Below are 24766 nucleotides of genomic sequence, written 5' to 3'. Positions count from 1 at the left end.
CCCACTTGATAAATGTGAGCGTTAAAGGTTTCAACAAAGTGGCGTCAAGAATAGATTTTGGATGGTGGGCAGTCCTGTGGGGCTCTTCCGTGGATAAACCAACAAGCAACGGAGAGTGAAAGGGGAGGGGGGGGGCGGGAACGGGCACACGGGGAGGGGGGCGGAACGGAGACCTATTGCATTGTAAATACTTGTTAGCTCCTGCTTACAGCATGAAAAAGTCTGGTTATTAAAAGCTGCTACCAAGAACTCCCTTCGTATTTCCGAAGCAACGGTTGCCATAAAATTATATTCACACTCCAACTACTTTAATTACCCCTCTAATGGCTGTATGGAATTCCCCTGAAGGTTAATCTCAACCGTATTTACAACTTCCATGGTTTCGACATTCAATACCAGAGAAAGAAACAAGAAAAAAACACAAGAAAAAAAAAAGAGAACACACACATTTCAATAGAGTCACGGCAACTTGGAGATGATGACAAAGCAGTCTGTCACCCTAGAGCCAAGCTACTACCACTTATAATTATGGACAGCCACGGCTTAAGGCATTCCTGGCTACACGACGCACTGAGAGTCATAAAGACGATATTAAAAACACAATGTATCATAAGTTGTGTGACAGCACGTGCCGATCTTGAAATGTTACGACTCACATGCGCCTATCTCGTGAAAGTTGGATTCGAACACGCTGTAGTAGCTCAAGTATGATGTCTGACACCCAGAAGATAAACCACCTCTAGTTCCTTAGTGTTTGCAACACACAGGTACACGGCGCTGTACTGCGCACTGCAAAGGGAGCCGTTTATTCAGCGCAGTAAAGTTAATTTTAGATTAAACTTTATATAATTCATCATGTTCAAGATACTACTGGTAGCACTGCACTGTGTAGTAAGAATCTCAGGAACCCCATGTACCCAACATTATACTCTTCGCCGAGAGAATTACATATTCATCACTATTCAGTTTACAAGCAATCTATTCAGCGTTGAATGGAGTAATGCAGAGCACAACGTATTGCAGAGTAGCAAATGCAGGTTCAAACTAGAATTGCACACTTCCTGTAGTAAAGTTTAATGTACCGCATATATCTAGTGCCATACAGCATAATACAACGTAACACACATGTAGGCAGGGCTACAGAGTACAAAGACAACCAAACGCATCCGGCTCTGAAGTCCCTTAAAGACACAGACTGATATAGTCAGCACGGTGGGGTGTTACCGAAGATGGGTCATGGTCTCACAAACGTACAACGTTTTAGCGTGCTACCCATATGTATTGTGTGGTGTAACTGTAACAAAATGTGTTGCATTCTGGTGTCAAGCAACGGAGAGTGAAAGGGGGGGCGGGAACGGGCACACAGGGAGGGGGGCGGAACGGACACACTGGGAGGGGGGCGGGAACGGGCACAGGACAGCCGGGAGGGGGGGGCGGGAACGGGCACAGGACAGTGGGAGGGGGGGTGGGAAAACACATAAACAAAATGCTCCTTACCTGATCGCTTCGTGGGAACTCGAATCTTGCAGCCAACTCCAACAACAGCCACTTGTAAAAGGAAGAAAACAGGCCGACTCTAAAAAAAAAAAATAATAATAACACCCACCCACCACCACGATGACGAACAGAAGTGGGTGGAGAGGGAAAAAATCGCGGGAACGCCCCCGAATCTGGTCCGGCCTTGACGGACAGATCCGGCTCCCAATGGCTAGCCTCAATTTATGGAGCTAGCCAATGGGAGCCGGGGGACGTTCCCGAAGTCCATATTGTAAACAAAAGATTTCACCTGCGCTGAAAAGCTGCGCACAAGTGCGCAGCCTTCGGCCAGGCGAAACCTAAAAAGAAGGTTTAGACCTTGCAAAACGTTTATTTTGTCAGGTCGAAATTGCTGTTTGAAACTGCACTGCAGGCAGCATTACTGTGCTACCCTAGTGGACTGCACAATGAGTGTTGTTGCCCACTAATAGCATTTAATTTACAGGCTCTGGGTACATGTAGTACCATTTTCTAGTGACTTATGAGTAAATTAAATATGCCAATTGTGTATGCTACCTTTACCTTGTTTGAGGGAGCGATCTCAAGAACTTTACCACTTGTTAGCATGGGTAAAGTGCACAGAGTCCTAATGCCAGCAAAAAGAGTGCAGTAAATAATAGGGAGCTGAAGGCAAAAGCTCTTGGGAAAAACCATGCCAAGGATGTCCAGTCTACCACTGTTATTTTTTGGGCACACCATGATTCTCAATATCAGAAGCTGCATGATGAGTAGCTTGAGCCAAGTCATAATACCTCTCTACATAGCAGACAATAAAAAATAGCCCATTGCTGTGCTGTTCCCTAGTCTTTCTTTAAATGGTAGTGTTTTTATTCACAATAAATATATTTGTTTTCTTGGTGACTACTGATCCCTGTCATACTTGACAAACACTGTTGTAGTAGCGATTAATGAAACAAAATGATAAATTAGGATGTGGTAATAGTTGATTATTTTTTGTGGTTGCTAACAAGTTATCTTCTCTTTTTCTAGACTGTTATGCCGGGATTCCGGGGGTGAAACTGAATCTATGCTTCTCAACGAAACAGTGCCACAATGGGTGATAGATATCACTGTGGATGTACGTATTTTAACTTTCTGGACGGATTGCGAGTTAATAAAATGTTCTGCCTCTTGAAATTTTCTTGCAGGATCGTGCTGGCTATCTACTTTATATTATTTCTCCAGATGTGGTAGCAATTCAAATCAGTCCTGGTCAAACCAACCTTTCATCATTTCAGGTGTTTATACGCAAAGTTGCAGTAAATTGGGTAATAGTAATCCAGATTATTTACAGCATCAAGCAGAGGCTCAGTTGCAATATAAACAATATATGTAAATAAGTTATTATACTTACTCTAGAGTTGCAATATATTTTTGCGCTTCAGTTAATCTATATGCTTTAAAGCTGATCTCCTGGAGAAAATGTGCTTCTCGTTTGTATTGAAGGAGCCTTACTTCTAGTGACAGGATTATGTTGTGCATCTTTTCTTCTCTGGGCAGAAGGTCAATATGAAATAATTACTTTAATTCCTGTGGGAAACAATATGCTTCCTTAACATGTTGTACAGCTGAAGCTCAATTAGATCCAAAACCAGCAATGAGAAATTGCTAATCAGTAGCCCCATATAGCAGAGAATGAACAAGCCTGACCCTCAGAAGGTATTTTGTCACATGTGTGGGGTTAGTGAGGAAGAACGACAGCATTTCAGCAGTCTTTAGCCTCAGGAAAGCACAGAACATGACTTTTGGTCCCCAGCAAATGTCTGTGAATACCCCTGCCTAGGGTAAGCTTCCTGATTTCTTTTTGTTTGTTGATTTGTCCATATTCTGTTGCAAAACTGAATGTTTTCTGCGCAGAATTCAGAAACTGCAAGTTGATCAGCTCCTGCAAGCTTTTTACATAATAAACTCAAAATTCCCTCCTTGAAATGTTATCCAACCTAAAATCTAGGTTTCCTGGTTTCCCTCTTGGGAATGGCTTACCACCTTAGCACAAAATATGTTTGCCTTGGCAAGCTACCATTTTGTCTTGCTTACAAAAATGCTCACATATGTTTTCATCTACACATTGGGTACACTAATGGAAAAGAAATAGCATTCGTGGCGAGATTTCCCAATGCAAAGGCGATTTTACCTTGAAAACCATGGTGTCTTAATGAACAAAGCCATGTTTATTCCCGAAATGTGGCAAGAGGCAAAAAAAGCGGAATGATAAATACAAAGTAATCCGTAATTAAGACTGCAGATTCAGTTTAATTTAACCTACCTACTTCCAAAGCAGGCTCTTTACTGATTTGTGATGGGTATACTTTTGAATAGTTTTTTATAGGATTTTATTTTAGCTCTGGTCTGGGCTGATATTTACATTTACGCGCCTATTACTTTGCCCGCATCCCGTAGTGAATGTTCCAATTTTTGACATTATCATACCACATTTCGATACGGCATGTTTGATTACAACATCGTTTAGCCTTGAGAAAGTCTTGGTACGGACTCTGTACCGACGAAACACGTGTTGGCTGGTTGTTTCTTTGACCTTTGAGAATAAAAAGAAAATCATATGCAAAAAGACTTCGGCTTGATCATCTTTTCCCAAGAAGGATACATTATTTTATGAATTATGCATATATTATGATTGTACTGTTGAAGAAATTTTTGTGACCAACATGTCATTACTAACGTTGCTATCAGGATAGTGCTGAATTGACCCTTTTTGAATTTCTGTTTCTGCAGGTCTTTTAGATTTGCTTTAGTCCCCCCCTAGGTAGTGAGTGACGGTGGTCTTCCTAGCACTCCGACTGTACTGTCAGTAATAGTGACAATCTTGTGCCCTAACTAACAAGTTTTTTGATATTTATTTGAATGTGCGGTTACTCCCTTTTAGGGAACACCACTACCAATTGCTTCTGTCATCCTTAAATATCACATGGAACTTGAATCTCACTTCTAGGGCAGTTTCTAGGAGGTATGCACCAGTGCCAAGAAGTATTCAAAAGGTCATCATATCCCATCTTCCTCTTATATTTATTCATCTTTCACCTAGATTTATTCATATTATGCAAGGTCCTTGACTTAGTCACAGATATTCAACTGTTAATAGCTGATTAAATTAAGAGGCGAAGAGATGTTTTAAACTTTTAATATCTTGTTTGCATATACCTATTGATTATTTTTTTCCTGATCATGTTCCTCCATTCTACAAGTTTCTCAACAAAAGTGGTACCCGTAGTGGTTGATTTGTGTTGATGGTACCACTCATCCATGTATTCGTTCATTTGCCTCTTACATGCAGTATTTAACGTGTATGTGAAAACTGCTGTGTATCATGGCTGTAACTTCATGCTAATGTATACTCTCCATCCAAGCCCCCGACTGTATCATCCTGTCCCGTTTTGTTCACTAAACTCATACATTCTGCACAAAACTGTATTGCTAGGGTACGTAATTTCCTATGAACTTCCTATTGTGAAGGATATTTCTTCCTAAAGATTCCTCACCTCTTGAATACCCAGACACAAGAGGGATCCGGAAGCTTCGCAATAGCTTTCCTGTGCCAGGTGGTGCTGGCTCCATCTCTGTGTCAGTTGCAGCTCAGTGATGACATCACTGGAGCCTTGTAGCACCATTCCGGCGTCCTGATGTAATTTCCTTATTATCTGCAGTCCTTCACATAGATCCATGCTGCTCTCTGTGAATCACCCCCAAAAATATTTTTTGTAGTGTTTAGAAGTATTCTACCCCCAACTAAAATGAGGCTTTAAGCCCTTCCACTCCTGTCATGGACTCATGTCCATTTCAGACCCCCTCAAGGTCTGTCTATTGTTCCTTGGGCTAAAGCACAACTCCAAGTCATTTGACAAGTGCTGCCTCATGTACACTAACAGTGAGTAAGAGGCAAAACTTTCTTTGGTGTATGTAGTTAGCCTGATGCTCTATGCCTATGACTGTCCAGGTCCGAGTCCGAGTCGTGCTCTTCTCCTTCCTCCAAATCTTCAAAGACGAAGTGAAGGAAACGCAAAAAGTAGAGTAGACACAACTTCTCCTCTCCAAATATTGCTTCTGCTGGTGAGGTAGATTTCTTGGAGTTTTGCACGTCATTAAAGGTCTTCAACTATTCAGAGCTGGGTGATGTTTTTCTGGTAGAAGAGCCCATGCTGACACCTGCCACACTTCTGGCCCTGGTGTCTGCTTCAATGCCTGCACCCTTCTCAGCTTACTATTAACTTCTGGTGCAGAATATAGTGCAGTTTAGGAATGCTATGGGTCCATATAGTGTGCACCCGGGCCCTATGGAACAATTTGGGCACCCGATTGGGATACATGGTGTGGATTTCCACTGCGTCAACTGGCTTCAAAACCATGCTATAAGGTGGCCTCTGGTGCTGGCCAGACCTGTCAGGGCACCCAGTACTCTGCTGGTAGCCCCTGCTCTGCTGTTGGCCCTTATTCATATGTCATCACCGGCTTATGCCCACCGTCAAAACCCTTCCCCACAAACTAATACTCTTCTAATGTGTTCCAGAACAGAAGTGCAACAGCTAGCAGAAGATGCCAGGCACAGGATATGCACCCAACCTTGCCTTGCGCCAGGGAAAGAATACCTGGAGGAAATAGAGGATCCGGCTAGATCCAATTCAAATTCCCCACGTGATCCTGCATGAGGATGATAAGACCAGTGAGGGAGCAAACTTGCATCCTCTTGCAGTCTCATACAAAAGAACTATTTGGCAATACAGAATGGCAATGGGCTTGATACTGTGCCAGAGATGGATATTTGCTGCTGGTTTGAGGAAGGCGGTACAAAAGGGGGTGGTGATGGACAGAGCATCTGAATCAATCAAACACTCACACCCAGTCAAAAGATCTGGGTTGAATCCATCACCGTTCTTTAGCCCACTCTGCCACCCCAGTTCAAACATGGCTATATGCAAATCAGTCTGACCCTGTGCCTCATGGGAACAGTCCAGCCCGAACTGCCAAGCCATGCTTCCCTGGACCGTAAACAAGCTTCCGAGGACCGGTTTCTGGCATTGCCGGGGTTTGAGGAAGGCAGCAAAGGGGCTAGGGTTACCACTTCCCACAGTTGAGGCCAAGTCAAGTATCTTGACTGAGATACTCTCACCAGCTTCGGCAGCCTTTAAACCACTTGCTTCATTTAATAATGGGGCCAATTGAAGTGACATGGGACAAGCGGACATCTGCCTGTCAGTCACCAGACTTAACTCCTACTGTGGGTTATATCCAGGAGTTCCAGCTTTTATCTTGATTAATCCTTCTCCAGGAGAGCTTGACAATGCAAGCCTAGTCTTTCTTTAGCCTTTTCCAAAGCACGACCAAACATAAAATCTTAGAAGTTGTAAGCCATGGGAGAAATGGTGTTCTCAACTGTGAGGCTGATTCTGAGATTGAACACTGCATGCCTTCTTGCCAAATCCCCCAATTTGCAGGGGGGTAGACATTGTGGTGTCTGGTCTGCATGATCACCTGAATGACAGTTTGCTGAGGGGGTGATGATGGTCAGGATGCCCTCAGGCCCCTAGAGCAGGCCTGGAAATTGTGTTCAGTGATGAGGGCCATGGGGTCCTCCATTGCCCAAAGAAATTGCTTGGCTGTATTGCACAGGCTTCTCAAGTGACGTTCAAACCAGTTATTTGAAGGCTGTTAACTATTCGGCAAGAAAGCGTATTCATCCCTCAAACAATTTAGTGAGTGCCTAATCTTTGGGCCTGAAGGTTCCAGCACTTGATCTTTGCAGGCAATACACAAAGGTTTGAGGGTTCTCCAAAAGACTTCCTTTTCACCAGCCTATACAGCCCATCCAAAAACGTTGCGGGCCCCACGACGTAGAGGCTTATCATAAAGCCCCCCTGAGTCTGGCATGCCATACTGCCAGGCCTAGCAGATAACCTCAACAGTTATGTATTCACGGATTTTCAAATACTGTTTTTTTAAAAAGAGGTTCGGAAGGTGTGATTGGTGGAGGTCTATTAACAAAACGTTACATAGATAATTTTAGTTTTGTTAACTCTGGGCAATCTTCGCAAAAAATATGCCCAGTGATAGACAATGAAGTACAATTTGTAGTCTCCCGGAGTACTATAAAATAACATACAAATTATTTTAGTAATTGCAAAAACTGCATGGTGAAGCCTTGCAGTATGAATGTTCAGGAGATGTTGAATTTACTGCACCTGGTAAATTCTGCAACCCAGAGTATTGGATTATAGCGGATGCTGTAAATGTCACCCCCATTTGGGGAATTTGTAAACAGGATATAAATTATCAAAAGACAGACCCAAAATATGTCTGTCCCTTGGGATACTGAAATCTTAAGGTGGATGTGCTGGCATGCTCCCTGAACTTGAGAGTAGAAAGATTAAGTCTGCATCATCTTGTCAATCACGAGTGGCACCTCCATCTAAAGGTGGTCCAACACCTTTCGCTCTGTGGGGGCATGCCTGAAGTGGACCTTTTCACTACTCATGAGAATGCACAATGCCCACAGTTCATTGTCCTCCAGTTTCTATAGCAAGAATCCTTGTGTGATGTGTTTTGGATGATATGATATTTCTACTTCACTGTGCATTTCCCCATGCCCTAAGTTCCTCAAGTATTGTGCCCAGTCTTGGCACAACTTCAAGTAATTCTGCCTGTCCTGGACTTGCCAAGAAGGGGTTGGTGTGCTGGCCTCCTGCGACTCTCCCTTTATCCCCCTGCTCCAGTCACCTCTGAGAGCAGATGTCCTCTCCCAGTCAGTCTCTGTTGGCATCCACCATTTACCCGTTTTGACACAGACAAACTGGTTCTGAGAACGAAATAGTCTTTCCTGCCTAAGGTGGGGACCCCATTCTAATCATGGCAGTCATTACGCTTCTCACATTTTTCCTTTTGTCACATCCGAAGAAAAAGTATGCAAAGCCTCATAGGCTGGACCCTCATAGGGAGTCTGCTACTTCATCGTCAGACGAAGGAGTTCAGATCAGACAGTTCGCTCTTCGTTGGATATGTGGGCAGCAAGAAGGGCAATGTAGCCCAGAAGGTAACTCTGTCACCATGGATTGTCCTTTGGATTAGGCTCTTTAATACCCTGCCTAAAAAGGAACTGCCAGAAGGAATCTCTGCTCATTCCATAAGAGTGAAGTGGCAAATACACTTGTTCCATGCTGCGGGATGCATTGGTTTGACCACTCTATCAGACCAAATAGTGGGGAGGGGGTCCTGCAGTGGTATTTGTTCACGAGGTGAGAAATATGCTCGTAGAAGTATCCTACAGAAGAAAAATAACTTCTGTAACAATATTTCTGGTGTATACTCTTAGCTCCAGATTCTACACTGATCCCACCCAACACCTCTTTCCGAAGGATGGTCCTAGACCTCTAAAAATTATTATGGTTACCTTTATTGGTACTGTAAAAAAATTAGAAAGAGTATGCTCGGAGGCAATATTTACCTTCTCCTTAGGACATTTACAAGAATTACCTAAATAAATATCGTGCTGTCCTAAAGATGGCCCAAGCCTTCTATTTTGATGGAAAACTCAACGCTGCCTCAAATAAACTTTGGAACATTTCCAAAGCTCAAAAGCTTTTCTACATCTGAACACATATGGCCTGGACATCACCGCATCCCTGGAGATGTTGCAACAAGGGTCAGAAAAGACTATTGTGGAGTGTTAGTCAGTTCTCCAGCTAACATTGGTCTGCCTTCAATTTTTGCATTAGCAGTTAAGGTCATCAACACTATTTTTAACTAGTTTTCCATTACTTCTATACCTACTGCTGTGGTTCCACTTATTTAGAATCAGGCTAAGATCAGTTCTAAAAATAAATCTAGGACTAACTGCCCAGCAGTCCAACTTTATACGCATTTCTCATACCCAGTGCTTCCAACATGCTGGAGAAGCTAATCAGCTGTCAGACTATATGGAGCAACTCAGATTTCTTAATACCTCCCAGTTGGGTTTCCGCCCCTGAAATAGCACTGACACAGCACTGTTGGAGGTGTCTGATTACATCAAGTGGACATTAGCTCAGAGGAGAAACACTGCCTTGATCTTATTAGACCTTTCAGCAGCGTTGGCTATTGTCTCCCATCCAATCTCAAGGACTTTGTGGGTCAGGAGCCAGGCTCTTGCATAGATTAAGTACTTATTAGCAAATAGAGATCAACCTGTGTGGATGGCTCCATACTCCTCTGCTTCCTGGCTCTCAACCTGAGGTGGTCACAAAGCTTATCGCTGAGCCTCCACCCATTTAATGTATGTAAGACTCCGCTGACCCCCTTGGTAGAGTCCTTTGGTTTTCAGATATTCTCTTTTGCAGGTGACTCCCAAATGCTACTCTCATTTGAGAATGGGCCATCTAAAATGTCAAGATTCTTTAAAGACCTGTTTAGTATCAGTAGTGAACTGGATGCTTGCCATTAACTTGCAGTGTAACCCGGGCAAGACTTAAGTCTTATTGTTTGGAGCTTTCCATTGCAGGTGGTGAGAGAATTGCTTGCCAGATACCCTGCGGCATATTAGCCCCTACCCTGCCAATCCGCCGCACCAGCGGCACAGAATGGGTCAGTGAAATTCGACCATGATCTCTCTGTTTTTCGGCCCCAGGTGAAGGCTGTAGTATGCTTTTGTTTTGCAATGTTACAGGCTCTCAAAAATGTCTATCTGACCAATACTTCTAGACGCGGATTCCTTACCTTAGATATATCCCTAAGCATCAGACTGGATCTGGGAATTTGATATGAGCAGTACCTTGAGCGCTTCAAGGACAGCAGGCTTACAGCCAGGTCGTGGGCGTTTCCATGACCCCCCCTGCCAGCCCCAGTCTGCTTTTCGCTGCCAAGGAAGAGGCTTCCGGACGCATTCTTACCGGGCCAGCCACCATTGTGTGCAGACCCTGTCGGTCGGGCAGCCAGGGGTTGGGTCAGTCTGCCCCTTCCCTGGTGGCGGCAGCCTCCAAACCTCTTGTGTTCACCCTCTGACCATCCTGGGCAACCAGTTGGAGGCAGGATACGCCATCACCTGCACCTCTGGAGGTCAATAACATCAGACCTCTGAGTTCTCCCAGGGGTCCCCAACCTTTTCTGTAGGGACAGCTACTTCTGATCAGTGAAAATCATCATGAGCTACTGAAGGCTAAGCAAATCACACATTGTTGCAGGACACCCCCTCACCCAGTTTCATTGACTTTAAGGCTAATGTCCATAGAGCCATATACTATGGTTTGAAAAAAATACTTTGACTAGGGTCGCTATGACAGGGCTGTCGTGTGTCATGTGATTTGGAGATGTATGAATGTGTGTATGAATGGGATATATGTGTATGGGTGACTAAGAGCCTGTATCATATGTACTTGTGGCACAGGATATACCTTTCGCCATATGTGGCACCTTACATTCATAGCACAAACATACTACCATTTTTTTTAATGAAAAAAATTGAGAGTTCAAAAAAAAATTCAGATTGGAACATTTTTCTGCACTTTGAATTTCTCCCACTTCAAAAATTACTATATTTTTCAGTTATACATATGGCACAGTGTCCACCGGAAGCAGGGGCCTGCTGTTTTTAAATACAACACTTTGAAATAGGAGAACATTTAAATGAAAAGTTAACTTAAGTATTTAGGTAAAGTTTCATTTTAATTTTCTCCCATTTAAAAGCATTCAGAAACATTATTTTGTTCTCATGCTCCAATATTGAGTTGGCAAGGAATTTTGTTTGAGAGTTAAATACCTCAGTGCTTCAGTTCTTCACCTCTGTGCCCAGCCAATCCTAAATCTGATTGAGTGCTTCTCATTATCAGGCCTTGTTGTCTGCAGCCTGATGATAATAATGTAAAATAAACACAGCCTTCCCTTAACCTTTAAAGGAAAATGTGACGCAGTGCTCATTTAAAAATGAACTCAAGGCTGTGAGCTACTCTGAAGGTGTAATGCTAGCCCAGGATTGACTGGTTGTAGACACCTTCTCCAGATTGTCCAAATGGCCTATTCCCTTCCCTTCATGACTAGCCCTACATACATGCCACCCACTTATGGCAGGCTGACAAAAGACCATCTCTTCTTTGTCTGCCAGAAAGTGGCAGCCTCTTGGCCAAGGGAGCCATAGGGAGGGTGCTAATGCCAGAAGTAGGTTGTGGTTGTTATCCCCACTACTTTCTGGTTTCCAAAAATGACGGAGGCCTTCATCCTATTCTAAATGTAGAAAGGGGGTCCCCGCAAGGAGAACGTGTTTTAAAAGAAAACACAGTAACACAATTATAAGATAATTAAGGATAAGTACAGACAAAAATTCAGAATTATTCTTGTATGATTGTTGTCATTTATTTAACAACACTACTTATGACTCAGTAAAGCATTTTACAATCACTTTCGAAAAATTAAGAAGCCCCAAGGGGGGGGAGAGGGAAAGGGAAGGAAGTTGTGCTCAAAAGCGGTGAAAAAGTTAAGAAAAATACACAGAATCAAACAAACAGTAAATATTTACAAACTTCCAGACAGGAATATGAATTATTCCGAAAACCAAAAGCCTACACAAATTGTGGCAAATATTGAAAATAAAGTTTAAGTGGGGACATTCTACGGTCACGTCTATGGTTTAGTATAATCCAGGGGATGTGCCGGAAGTCCAATTGGGAAATTCGTCGACGTTTCGACCCCTATATGTAGGCTAAGTTAAGTCCTTTGCCGGGGTCTTCATCAGGACAATTGCAGTAAGGGAGGGGCGAGGTGGGGCCGTTCTATCTGTAAGATTAAAAAACCAGTATCACAAAGTTGAAAATAACTGAATGAGCAGTCAAAGTCCTGCAAACCATAATGGTAGATTACTCAAGGCTAAGTCAACCATGGAAACCGGGCCGCTAGGGCCTCAGGTCATGCGGAAAAAGGAGTGGAGTACGCAATTAATCATACTCTAGCTCGATGGAGTGGATCATGATAAGCGAGGACAAACAATAACCAACAAGGAGTTTAAAAACACATGAGGTGGTATATACTCTATAAGGAGGAAACTCACATTAGGGTAGATAAGAATCACCGCAGGGGGGAGTCCAAATGTGGTCCTGCTGGAACTAAATTCTCCGAGAGACTGTCAACTATGAATTGAACCACAATTGTTCATTACTGCAAGATTATAGAAGCACGTAAGATTAAGTTTAGTGATGAAACGTTAGCCCAAAAGTCATACCATTAATCATGCAATCCTTGTGTCATAGGGATATATCAACGAGGTCTATCACGTATGTGGGCACTGTAGTGATCTACTTCCCGGTCTGGCTGGCTATTGCGAGGTATCGCCAACTCTAAATGAAAAGAGTACATCAGAGTTCGAGATCTGCTATCAGGACATAGAGACAATCAGAGTTCAGATGTCAAATATCATAGCATTTCTAATAAGCCCATGCGTCATACCTCAAATGGTGCCGACCTGGTGTATATGTCCGCTGGGTTTAGGTGAAGTTAGTTTAGAACAGGTCACGTGTGTGGACGCTGTAACATAATGAACGATATTTTAGAGGTGACCAAATCAAGAGAGGGAGACCGTTCTCTGACGCATGCAACTCGTGCACATACCTCATTAAATGCGTCCACGCAAGAATGGTGGAGGGGAGACAAATCACGGCGGCTCAAAATGATACTGCCTGGCTGTCACAAGTGAATCCTGGCGGGGGAAACAGATCGTGTTAAGAAATCGTGTTCCCGTTCTAACAAGGACCAGTTAAATGGTGAATAGTGAAAAAGGTTCTAAGAAGCATGCAACTCGCACACATACCTTATTAAATACGTCCACGCAGGTATGGTGGAAGGGAGACAAATCCCGGCGGCTTAAAGCGATACTGACCAGCCGTCACGAGTGAATCCTGGCAGGGGAAACAGATCGTAATAAGAAGTCGTGTTCCCGTTTTAACAAAGGCCAATTGAGTGGGGAATTGCACAAGGAAAATGCACTTACGTGCAGCGTGTAGAGCGAGGCTTGTTCCAATCAATCCTACTCGTATCCGACGGACTCCGCCAGCAACTACGCGGAGTTTGGGGCGGGGCCACTAAGGCACTCGGGTCAAGGAAATAGAAGAAATACTGAAGCGTCTCACCAAGGGAGACCGACTTAAAGGGCCCATAGCGCTATTCGAAAATTGATATATCTTCTCAATAAACAAGGTGCTGTTAAGGTATTAAATAATGTAACCATTAATTGATATCAAGTGATGGCGGGGTGCAAGCTGTAGTCATCGACCCTCAGTGTGTAAACGGGCATGGGACAATACATGTGAATTCATTAGTAGAATTTATAACAGTGCTGTCTCTGTCATGAGTTTAGTACATTTAACTCGCGCACTTACCAAACATGGTAGTGTAAGCGAGTAAACATATGATTCAAAGAAAACATATCAAAGATAGATGCATTAAGAAATCCGTACAGCTTTATACCATATTGCAAGGATGTCTCATTACAAAGTCTTGGTGCATGGAGCTCGCGCACTTACCAAACATGGAAGTGTAGGCGAGCAAACACAGGTTAAGTGAGGGTACATTAAATAACTCGTGCACCTCTCAAACAGGAGGGTGTAGACGAGTAAACTTCAGGTGCAAGAAAGAAATCATCTCAATGCTGCCAATTGCGCAAAGCTACTGTCCTGCTCGTTCAGCCCATTTTTAATCGAGTCCAGGAGGGACATCCATTTACATTCACGTAAATTCAGAATAGATGCAAGATTGCCCCCTCTCCTACCCAGGGACACCTTCTCAATAACCAACCATTTAAGGTTTGACACTGTATGACCGGTGCTGTACCAATGTTCCACAAGGGGAGCCCCTAGCACCTTGCATCGTAATCTACTACAGTGTGAAAAGATACGGGACTTGATTTTTTGCTGAGTTTGTCCAACATATACCAGACTGCATGGACATGTTATGATGTATATCACACTGCTTGTGTTGCAGTTGGTATGATGTTTTAGGGCAAAGACCTTGTCGCCATGTGTGAAAGTTTTAGTTTGGATAGTGGTCTCACACGCTGTACAGGTACCACATCGGAAATGTCCAATCACAGGAGGTAAGTTCCATAACCTCGTGAGTGTGGGGGGGCTTTCTGGTTCCAAATATGAATGTACCACCATGTCTCGGATGTTTTTCGACCTTTTAAAGGAATGAAGAGGGAGCTGTGGTTGGTCAATCTCACCCGCTACAAGAGGTCAATTCTTGTTTATGATTTGTTTGACTTCGTTGCTCCTTGTGGTGAAAGTGGTGACACAAATCATCCGATTCAACTCAGCTGCATCACGGGTTTCTGGATTCAACAGGTTATCTCGCGGGTTATACCATGCTCGTTTTTGGGCACGTCTCACCATACGAGTAGGGTAACCACGTGATATCAAACGTTCTTTCAGAATCTCAGACTCCCTCATATAATTGGTGCGTGTTGAACAGTTTCTCCTAATTCTGAAAAATTGGCCAATGGGTAAGTTATCTTTAAGGCCTCTAGGGTGGTGGCTTCCATACTGTAGCAGAGAGTTCCGCTCTGTCGGTTTTCTGAAAAGTGTGGTCAGCAGGTGATCGTCCTCCACATAAATGGAGATGTCCAAAAAGGGTATGGCTGTGTTACTTGATTCCAAAGTGAATTGGATGTGAGGGTTCCGTTGGTTCAACCAAGCATGATACTCTTTAAGTTGGTCACTGTTGCCTTGCCAAATACATAAAACATCATCGATGTATCTGACCCAAAGGGTCAGCATGGTTGAAAAAGGATTGTTCGATGAAAAAATATGTTCCTGTTCGAAATGGTCCATGTAGATGATGGCCAGGTTGGGAGCAAAGGTGGCCCCCATCGCCACGCCCTTAGTCTGTACATAGAATTTTTCTTGAAAGATGAATTTTTTTTTTGTCATTTCAATGCTCAGTAAATCAATTATAAAATCAGTGGGAACTTGGACAGGCGCCGGTCTTTTATTCAATGCATCTTTCATCACATCCAAGGCATCCTGTTGCGGGATGCTAGTATAGAGTGATATAATATCACAAGTTACCAAAAGTGTTGTCTTGGGGTCGAAAGGTCTTTCATCGATCAGTTGGATCACTTGGGTGGTGTCACGAAGATAGGCTCTTGTGTTAAGGGCAATGGGCTTCAGGAAAAAATCAATATACTTACAAAGCGGTTCTAACATGGATCCACACCCGGACACAATGGGGCGTCCTGGAGAGTATCAAGATTTTTATGAACCTTGGGCAAGGTGTAGATTGTTGCCAACCTCGGGAATTTTTGGTTTAGAAATCTGAACTCTTGGTCACTCAGGAAGCCATCTTCCAGGCCTCTCTGTGTGGTAGACAAAATCGCGAGGGCTAACTCTCTGGATGGATCACTAGGTAGTTCTTGATAGCTGACACCGTCAGACAGTTGTCTGTTGATTTCCTCCTTGTACTTAGACAAGTCTTGTACAACGATCGCCCCGCCTTTGTCGGCGGGCTTGATGACCACTCGTTTATTGGTACACAGATTCGTCAGTGCTTGTTTTTCTTTCTTGCTAAGATTTAGTCTGACGAACTTTCTTTTGTCCAGAGTTTGGTCTACAGCTTTTGTCACGATGTCTTCAAATGCCAGAATTCTGGGACTCATTGCATACGTGGGTGGAAACGTATGGACCCCCTTTCTACATTTAACATACTACGCCCAGGTCCCCGTGACTGCATGGGTTTAACCCCTTTTTGTAATGTTCATCCTATTCTAGACCTGTGGGCCCTCAACTACTTCCTCAAGAGGAGAAATACAAAATGCTCAAGCTCGCTCAAGGCCTATTGGCCCTGGACTAGGGAGACTGGATATTAGCGCTGGACTTGCAGGATGCATATTTTCACATCCCAGTCCTGCCAGCCCACAGACGTTACCTGCAGTTCACAGTTGACCATGAGCAGTTTTAGTTTGCCGTGCTCCCTTTTGGCCTTACCATCATCCCTCGGGTGTTCACCAAGATGATGGTGGTGGTTGCAGCTCATCTGCCATGATCAGGAGTCTCCCACCTATCTTGAACACTGGCTGTTGAAGGTGGACTCTCCCCAGGCACTGGTCCCCCACCTCCAGGCAGTCGTCTCCCACCTCCAGACTACGGCGGACCTCCTGCACTCGCTGGGGTTCACTATCAACGTGCCGAAGTCACACCGGTCTCACTCTCAGACACTCCCTTTCATTGGGACTGTCCAGGACATAGTGTGTTTTCTGGCTTATCCTCTAGAACAGCGAGTCCAAGATATTCAGGCTTTGATACCGATGTTTCAGCCTCTGTCCTGGGTTTCTGAGAGACTGATTCTGAGACCACTGGTCCTCATGACGTTGTGAATCCTCCTTGTAAAACATGCCCACTGGCATGTGCGGGCTTTGCAGCGGGACCTGAAGGTCCAGTTAGCGCAGCTTCAGGGGAATCTATCAGACCTGATCCAGATCTCAGAGGGAACTGTGCAAGATCTGCAGTGGTAGTTAATGAACCGTAATTAAGTCAGCGGCAGACCCCTCTTCTTTCCCCAACTGGATCTGACCGTAGTGAACGAGGGATGGGGTGGCCATCTGGGAGAGGCAGATGTCCGAGATCTCTGGTCTCTGATGGAAACCAGACTCTACATCAACCTACTGACGCTCAGGGTGATCAGGATCACATTGAAATCCTTTCTACTCTCCATCAAGGGAAGGCTAGTGCAGGTGTTCACTGACAACTCTACTGCCATGTGGTATACAACATTCGGGGTGCGTGTGGTTGTGAACCCTTTGTGAAGAGGCATGGCGTCTCTGTACATGGCTGGAATATGGTGGTTCAACGCCTGGCAGATTCTTTGAATGCCAGGGCTGACAAACTCTGCTGAAGGTGCAGTGCAGATTACAGATGGCATCTCCATCCAGAGGTCGTGGGGAGAGCCTCAGTCAAATCTGTTTGCCACTGCCAAGAATGCGCAATGTTAACAAATTTGTATGCTGGAGTTTCCAAGGCGGCTCTTGCTCTGATTCGATTTTCATCTAGAGTGGAGCTCAGGCCTCTAGTAAACCTTTCTGCCTGTACCACTCCTGCCCAGAGTTCTCAAGACGATCAGGAGTGACCACACCCAAATCATCCTTGTGGCTCCAGACTGGTATCCTGAGCTGTTGGGCTTAGCCGTTGGTCCTCCGATCAGGCTTCCCCTTCGATAGGACCTTCGGTCACAGCAGATGGGGAGGGTTCTTCACCCGAACCAGTATGAAGAAATATAAACCTCCTAAGGGGTTCACTGATACACCTGGTCCTTTTAACCAACAAAGAAGAAATTGGCACAGAAGCTGTAATATAAAAATAATTCATTTATTAATCTCACATGAGGGAGACTGCGTCATACGGTACCCTCAAGCCAGTGAAAGCGGCATTCTAAGGAGTACAGAGAGCAGGGACCTTATATATGCTTAGGTTACATTAGTCAGCATAAAACCAAGGGGAGGTCCTGGCCCATGTAAGCATGCTTACTGACTAATATGGCTATACAAAATTTGCTTGCTCAATAAAGTTGGAGGAGATGCATTTCTCCTTACATCAGCAAGAATAGCCTGACAGTTCTATAGTAGGAGCAGGTGCATTCTCACAGCTAGGCCTTTCTGAGCATGTGCAAGGCTCTGGAAGAGAAAGAAAGCACATGGCTAATTAAGACGGCTGCCAAGTACAAAATGGCTTTCAGCTCATGCTAACAGAGATTCCTGCAATCTTTAACAAGTCAACACTCCGCCTTTTACTCGTGGAGATGAAGCACCGACAGTTGACCGCTTTTTACCATACGCCCGAAGTCTGTAATGTGTTTTTTTTAAACAAGTTTTTATTTGCTTTTTAAACATAAATGAACATACATGTGCCAATGAATATCAAACATAGTTCATCAATACTTGTCGCAGAGATTCCATCTTCTTCAAACATGTACTTCTAGAACAACACAGTGAGCAGATCTACAATATTGTGTTTTTTTTCTTGGGAATGTTAATTGTAGTTGTAGGGTGCAGGATGGTAAAAAGCGGGAGAGCAGTGTGGTATGGACTGATCTTTGGGAGATTCTCATTGGTGAGTGATGGCTATGTTGCGGACTAGTCTGGGTGGCCTACGGTCTGGAGGTAATCAAGTAATGGCTGCCATATATCAATATTTTGTGCAGTCTGTAGTTGAAATAAGGCATTATCTGTGCTTAACTTGTCGCAGTTGGACATTTGTTTGAGCCAGGTAGGTGATGAGGGGCGTGTTGTGTTGCTCTAATGTATCATAATTTTGTGTTTAGCAAGTAAGCAGGATATGGAGGCGATTCTACACGAGGACTTGGTTATGTCAGCAGTATATCTCAGGAGTGCTACCACTGGGTCAGGTTGGAAAGTAAGTCACAGCATTGCCGCTTTGTGTGAATATATAGCAAGCAAATAAACATAGATGACAGGGCATGTCCATGTGAGGTGTGTGAAGTCCGCACCAGGAGCCCGGCCTTTGGGGCAATGTTCGGGTCTAGCTGTGTCGTATTTAGCAATATCAATTGGCGTGACATATGTCCTATGTAGAAATTTAAAACGTAGTAGTTGGTGTTTATAGTTAGAGGCTATTTTTTGAGTTTGGGTGCAACAATAGGACCATATTTTATCCGTTATCGAGATGCCCAATTCCCTTCCCCTGACCCTACTGGTGGTGTCTGGCTTCAGTGCTAAGCATGTGCGATACATTTTGGATGTCTGGTGTGCACCATCCGGATTTAATATAACCAACGATAGGAGAGGAAAGTCTTCCAGAGCGAGAGGGTGGCCAGGAATATTGGAACATAGTGTCACATATAGAATACGAAGCAATGCATGTACGGCATATTTTTGGATTTGGGATTTTCTGTAATCTGTAGGACGTGGCCGTTAGGGAACAAGTCGCCTATAGTGTAGATGTTGTAGTGGCGTAATATATGCTGAACTAGTGGTTCCCAAATTAAAGGGAGCCATGGGTCATTCTTGAGGGGCAGCGCCGGAGAGTAAAGAAGGCCATACCCCAGCTTACATTGTAATTTACGCCATTGCCAGCATGTGGTGGATATGGTCAGAATGTTATTGGCGTCAAGAGGAATACTTTTGGGTAGAACCGCTGAGTGTGGGAGATCTTGCAGCTGGTCTAATTCTGGTTGCAGTTATTGGATATATGCATGTGGTTGGTACCAGCTGTGTGTATATTAGTATTGGGCTGCTAAAAAGTATAGTTGTAGATCAGATACTCCCAACCCTCCCCGCTCGTACGGCAAAGTGAGTGTCCCATTTCACTCGCGGGCAGCGCCCCGCCCAGAGTAATCTAATGAGGTGGCCCTGCAAGGTATGAAAATTAGAGTTCGGGAGTTGTATTGGAAGGTTAAGAAAAAGGTACAAGAACTGGGGGAGAACAATCATTTTAATAATCGCGACACGGCGGCCAGGGGAAATGGTAGTTTGATCCATCTTTCGACCTGCATCTCCAGGTGCACGATCGTAGGGCCATAATTCAGTTGTAATAGTTGGTGCTTATCTCTATGCCGTGCAATACCGCGATATATCTTAAGTGATCCTCTGTTCATTTATGGGGGTGACGGGTCGTGTAGCTTTCGTGAGGGGGAAGAGCTCAGATTTGGCCCAGTTTATCCGTAGCTCTAAGAATTTACAACTTGCTCTATCTCCTCTACCAAGGGAGGTAGATTGTCGGCGGGTTGTCTAATAAAGAGGAGGATATTATCTGCGTATAATGAGAGCAGCAGTGACCCCCGCTTCAATTGGAGGCCACGGTGGAGGTGGCCTACCTGCATGTGACTGGCTAGAGGATCCATGGCTATAATGAAAAGTAAGGGGGAAAGATGGCAGCCCTGCCTAGTGCCTCTGACAATGTGGAAACATTCAGAGTGGGAGCCAATAACCTGCACACAGGCCTCTGGCTCAGAGTACAGCAGCTGAACCAAAGAGATGAAAAGAGGGGGGGGTGGGGAGAGGAGGGGGGGGGGATCTTGAGTTTCCGCAAGACTGCCATCAGGAAGGGCCATTTAAGAGAATCCAATGCCTTTACGGCATCTAGAAGGGATACAGCTGCAGGAACTGTCTGTGATATCCTGTGGAGGACCGCAAATATTGTACGAAGATTGATCTATGGGAAACCAACCCGGATTGTGTAGGTGATATCAGTTGTTCCATAAGTAAGGCTAGTCTGGGTTGCTAAAGCCTTTGCCAATATTTTATTACCCAGGTTGAGAAGTGAGAAAGGCCGTTATGATGCACAGGCAGTGGGATCTTTGCCCGGCTTCAATAGTAAAGTAAGTACAGCTTCCCGTAAAGTGGGCGGCAATGAGCCAATAGGTAGTGCATCGTTATACATTTCTAAGAGGTGTGATGCCAGTTGATCCTTAAAGGCTTTGTTAAAGGCGTCAGTCAGTTTGTCCAATCCAAGAGCCTTTGAGCTATCTAGGGCCTCTATAGCCTCTCATCTCGTCCAAAGTCAGAGGTTCGCTAAAGTACTGCTGATGGTTATCTGTTAGGTAAACCATTGCTATGTTTTCTTAGTAATTGAGGAACTCTGACGGGGTAGCGACGGTATGGGATGATATAAGGACTTATAGTAATTTAAAAATCTGGCCTTAACCCCTTCCATGCCGAGGACTCGTGTAATTTAAAAATCTGGCCTTTACCCCTTCCATGCCAAGGACTCGTGTGCCGGTGTCTGTTAACCCCTTTAGCGCACCGCAAATTCCGCCCCAGTGCGGACGTTCTATTGCGCGGGCGGGATCGGAACGTTCAGCGGACGTGCGCAGCACTAGCGAGGTAGTGCGCGCGACGTCCGCTGAACGTTCGCCGCACTTAAAGGGTTAATCTCTAGGTTATATATTCCGTTGTGCGTTTGGGTCGCAGCATCCTAGCTAATGTTCGAGCCGGTCTCTCACCCTCTCCGTATCTTTACGCCTCAGCGTATTTCTCCATGTAGGCAGTTTCTTGGTTGGCTAATGCATTAAACTCAGTCAGTAAGAGGGATCTGTCATGGCTCCTCCAGGGAATCGCCATCGCTTCTCAGTCTTGTATCCGCAAGGGATATTTAAATACATTGACTGGCTGTGGTCCGACAGGGTGCGAGGAAGTGTGCAGACTTCTGTCGCCCAGTGTAATATGTTAGCCGATAGTAGCCAATAGTCTATTCGTGCCCAGATGCCATGGGGTGAGGAATAAAAGTTGAAACCTGGGTCTGTGGGGTGAAGAAAATGCCAGGCATCTCGTAAGGCGTAAGTGTCCATGATCTGTTAGAGCAGGGCCCTGGTCTTCAGTTTATCACTGGAGCACCTGCAAATTAAGACTAGTTGTGGGCACTGGGTCAAGTTAGTCACCCGCCCCCCAAAATTATCTGATCAGCATCCATATGGCTAATGGAGGTGCAAATGTCCTGAAGGAAGTGTTCTCTACTGAGTCCATAGATGTTTACCAGTATTACCTGCTTGTCCACAAGCAGACCATGCAAAATAAAATAACGACCTTCAGAGTCTGTGTATGATGTGTAAAGGAATGCTCTTGTGTACAAGTATGGAAACTCCTCGAATATGTACTGTAGGATGAAAAATAGCGGTGTGCACCCCATGACTTAGCAAATGCTGTACTGGGGCCAGAGGGGAGGTGTTTTTCCTGCAAGTAAGCAATTTTAACCCCTTGCCTATTCAAATATTTCAAGACTTGTTTGCCCTTGTACGAGTTATTTATACAACGTCTATTCCACAAACCACATGGTATTGTGAGAGTGTTGGTCATGTCACGTGTTGGCAGAAAATAATGGTTAGAGAGGATATATGTGCCTGTCTGAGTGTCGGAATGACTGCACATTGGCGACTGCTGGTTTTATGGTATAATTTGAAATAGATATTGAAACAACATACCTATCAAGAACTGAGATGTCCCATATCCTGCACCCACACTAGACACCAAAACATCCAGTGGGACCCAGTAAACTGAAACAAACAACAAAAATGTCCCCAGCTTTTGTTTTTGGTATACACCATTGAGGCTAGGACTCAGCCCAACAGGCAGAGGGCGAATTGTAAGGTAATTACACAATTATTAGTATTCAGAACAGCATCGCCTAATGAAAATGGAAATAACCAAGGGGAGAAGAGAAGGGGGTGGCAATTAAAGTAGGAACGTCTGCATGAGTGCAGCTGCATACAATTTCGCGCAGTTTACAGCAACAGTCTTATTCAGGTTGTGATATCTCTCTGTCATTTTTCTGGTCCCGGGGATCCTCGCGGTGGGAAGGAGAACAACATGGTAGCGTCTTGCAGAATTTGACTGCCTCTGTGGGAGTGTCAAAGAGCTTGGGTCTCCCATTGCAGTTGATTTTCAGGCGAGCAGGGTGTAACATAGCATGCCTGATGTTAAGCTTGCGGAGCATGGATTTTACATCACCGAATTTGCACCTAGCTTCCGGGACAGTAGGGGTAAAGTAGAGGTAGATAGATATGGATGATCCCTGGTACCTCAGTTCGCAGCGTTCTCTGGCTAAGCGGAGCACAGTGTCTCTGTATGTTCAAGAGCTGTGCAATAAGTAGTTGGGGTGTGGTGCTTGCTGGGGACCTCAAGCCAAGAGAGCGACGCACCCGCTTCACTGAAAAGGTAGAGGAAAGGCTGGCCCGGTCGAATAAGTTCACAAGCAGTTGTTAGTGTATTCTGCAATTCCAGAAATGGAAATATTATTAAGCCTCAATCAGGCCTGCAAATCCTAATTTTTTATAGCCACCTGCTTGAGTACCCGCTCCATCCTCTCCAGGCGTTTCTGGACCGTAGGCGAGGTGTCTTACAGGGTGGATACTCTCCCCTCTGCCTCATCTAGTCACGTTTTCTCAACCTAACCATGCGGTTCGCTATAGTGTCAAATCTGTAATTCATAGCGCGGAAACTTGGTCTAAGTTCCAAAATGATGGCTGCAGTGTCGGCCGTGGGGACCATTTCCACTGGTGTGCCCGCACTATCATCAGGGTCTGAGTTTACCCCACTACTTTTGGATGCCCTGGCCTGGTCGAACTGAAGTTTATGCTGTTTTGGGTCTGTTCAGCCCATTGTTTAGTGCCAAGAATGTGCTGTTGCAGTATCTTCGTGGTGCGCAGTTAAGATCACAGCTAAGTAGCGCCCGCAGTAGGCACTTTAAGCCCTGGGTGGGCAGCTGAGGCATATGGGTAATGAGGAAGGTGGGGGCTACCTACCAGGCAAAACGATAAGCGGTACTCAACGGCGGCGCCCACTCCACTCGTCTCCCTAGGTCACTGTCAATGCGGGTCATCCTGCTGAGGGCCCACAGCCACCTCTGCCAGCTCCAAGTCGTCCAGTATCAGCGCTGTGCCACCCGGATCAGTCTTTGGGCCAGAGAGCGCCTGCTGTGGCCGTCCACAACACAACCAGGGGATCAGCGTAGTCCCATCTCGGACCCAGTCCTCACAAGGCCGACTCTCTGAACCCCCCTCTGGCCAGGTAACACAAGGCCAGCGCCGAGGCTAGCACCAGCGGGCTGGATGGTCCCTGCCTACGGCCCCTGTCACCTCGGAACCTTCGAGACCGGCTGGGAGACACCAGTTGCTGGCCTGCTAGGCGGCCTGCAGATCTAGGCAGGTCATCAGAGTGCGGGTGGGGGGAGGGATCCTCGATCCACCTTGGCACCTCCTGATGCTATTTCGCCCCTGCTAGCCTGGCGTAGCCGGCGATGCGGTCTCGTGGGGGGCACGCTGCTACCGGAGCCTCACTGAGTTGCGGCCATCTTTGATGCTACCGCGGCCACACCAAGTCTGTAATGTTATCTTGCAGCCAGGTGTCCCTCTGCCAGTACAGTTTACACTTGCCATTGAGGCAAGTTTGTGGCATGGTGTGCAGATAAACCGGTTAACCCTCTTTCTGCTCCCCTTGCTCTACTCCTTCTCTTTATTCTCCCTCTTGCCCAAGAGGGCTCTGCTTTGGGAACCCTAAAAGGCGATCTATCTTCCATTTCAGCCTTCCTGTAGTTGCCAGCTCAGCAATCCCTGTTCAAATCCTGTTGTAAATAGATTTTTGAAAGGTCTGCAACATGTTTCCTTCATCATGCCTCAGTGGGACCTTAAGCTAATGCTCACTTTTCTGATGTTCGCTCCTTTTGAGCCACTGCACAACTGTCCTCCTTCCTAGTGGCAATAACACCTGCCCTGAGGGACAGTAAGGTTCAGGATCTGTCATTCAAGCCCCCATACCTAAACAGCTTCCCAG

General features: G+C 45.2%; 1 protein-coding gene across 1 annotated transcript in view; it reads left to right on the top strand.

Moving 5' to 3' along the window:
* WDR48 (WD repeat domain 48) overlaps window positions 1-24766 on the top strand; it is a 535194-nt gene that overhangs the window by 424533 nt on the left and 85895 nt on the right. Inside the window, exon 16 of the mRNA XM_086941452.1 lies at window positions 2527-2614. Coding sequence (XP_086797578.1) covers window positions 2527-2614 — 88 coding nt within the window. The remainder of the gene's footprint in view (window positions 1-2526; window positions 2615-24766) is intronic.

Source organism: Lissotriton vulgaris, chromosome 10, assembly GCF_964263255.1.
Source record: "Lissotriton vulgaris chromosome 10, aLisVul1.2, whole genome shotgun sequence".
Lineage (NCBI taxonomy): Eukaryota > Metazoa > Chordata > Amphibia > Caudata > Salamandridae > Lissotriton > Lissotriton vulgaris.
This window is presented reverse-complemented; position numbering and strand designations above follow the sequence as displayed.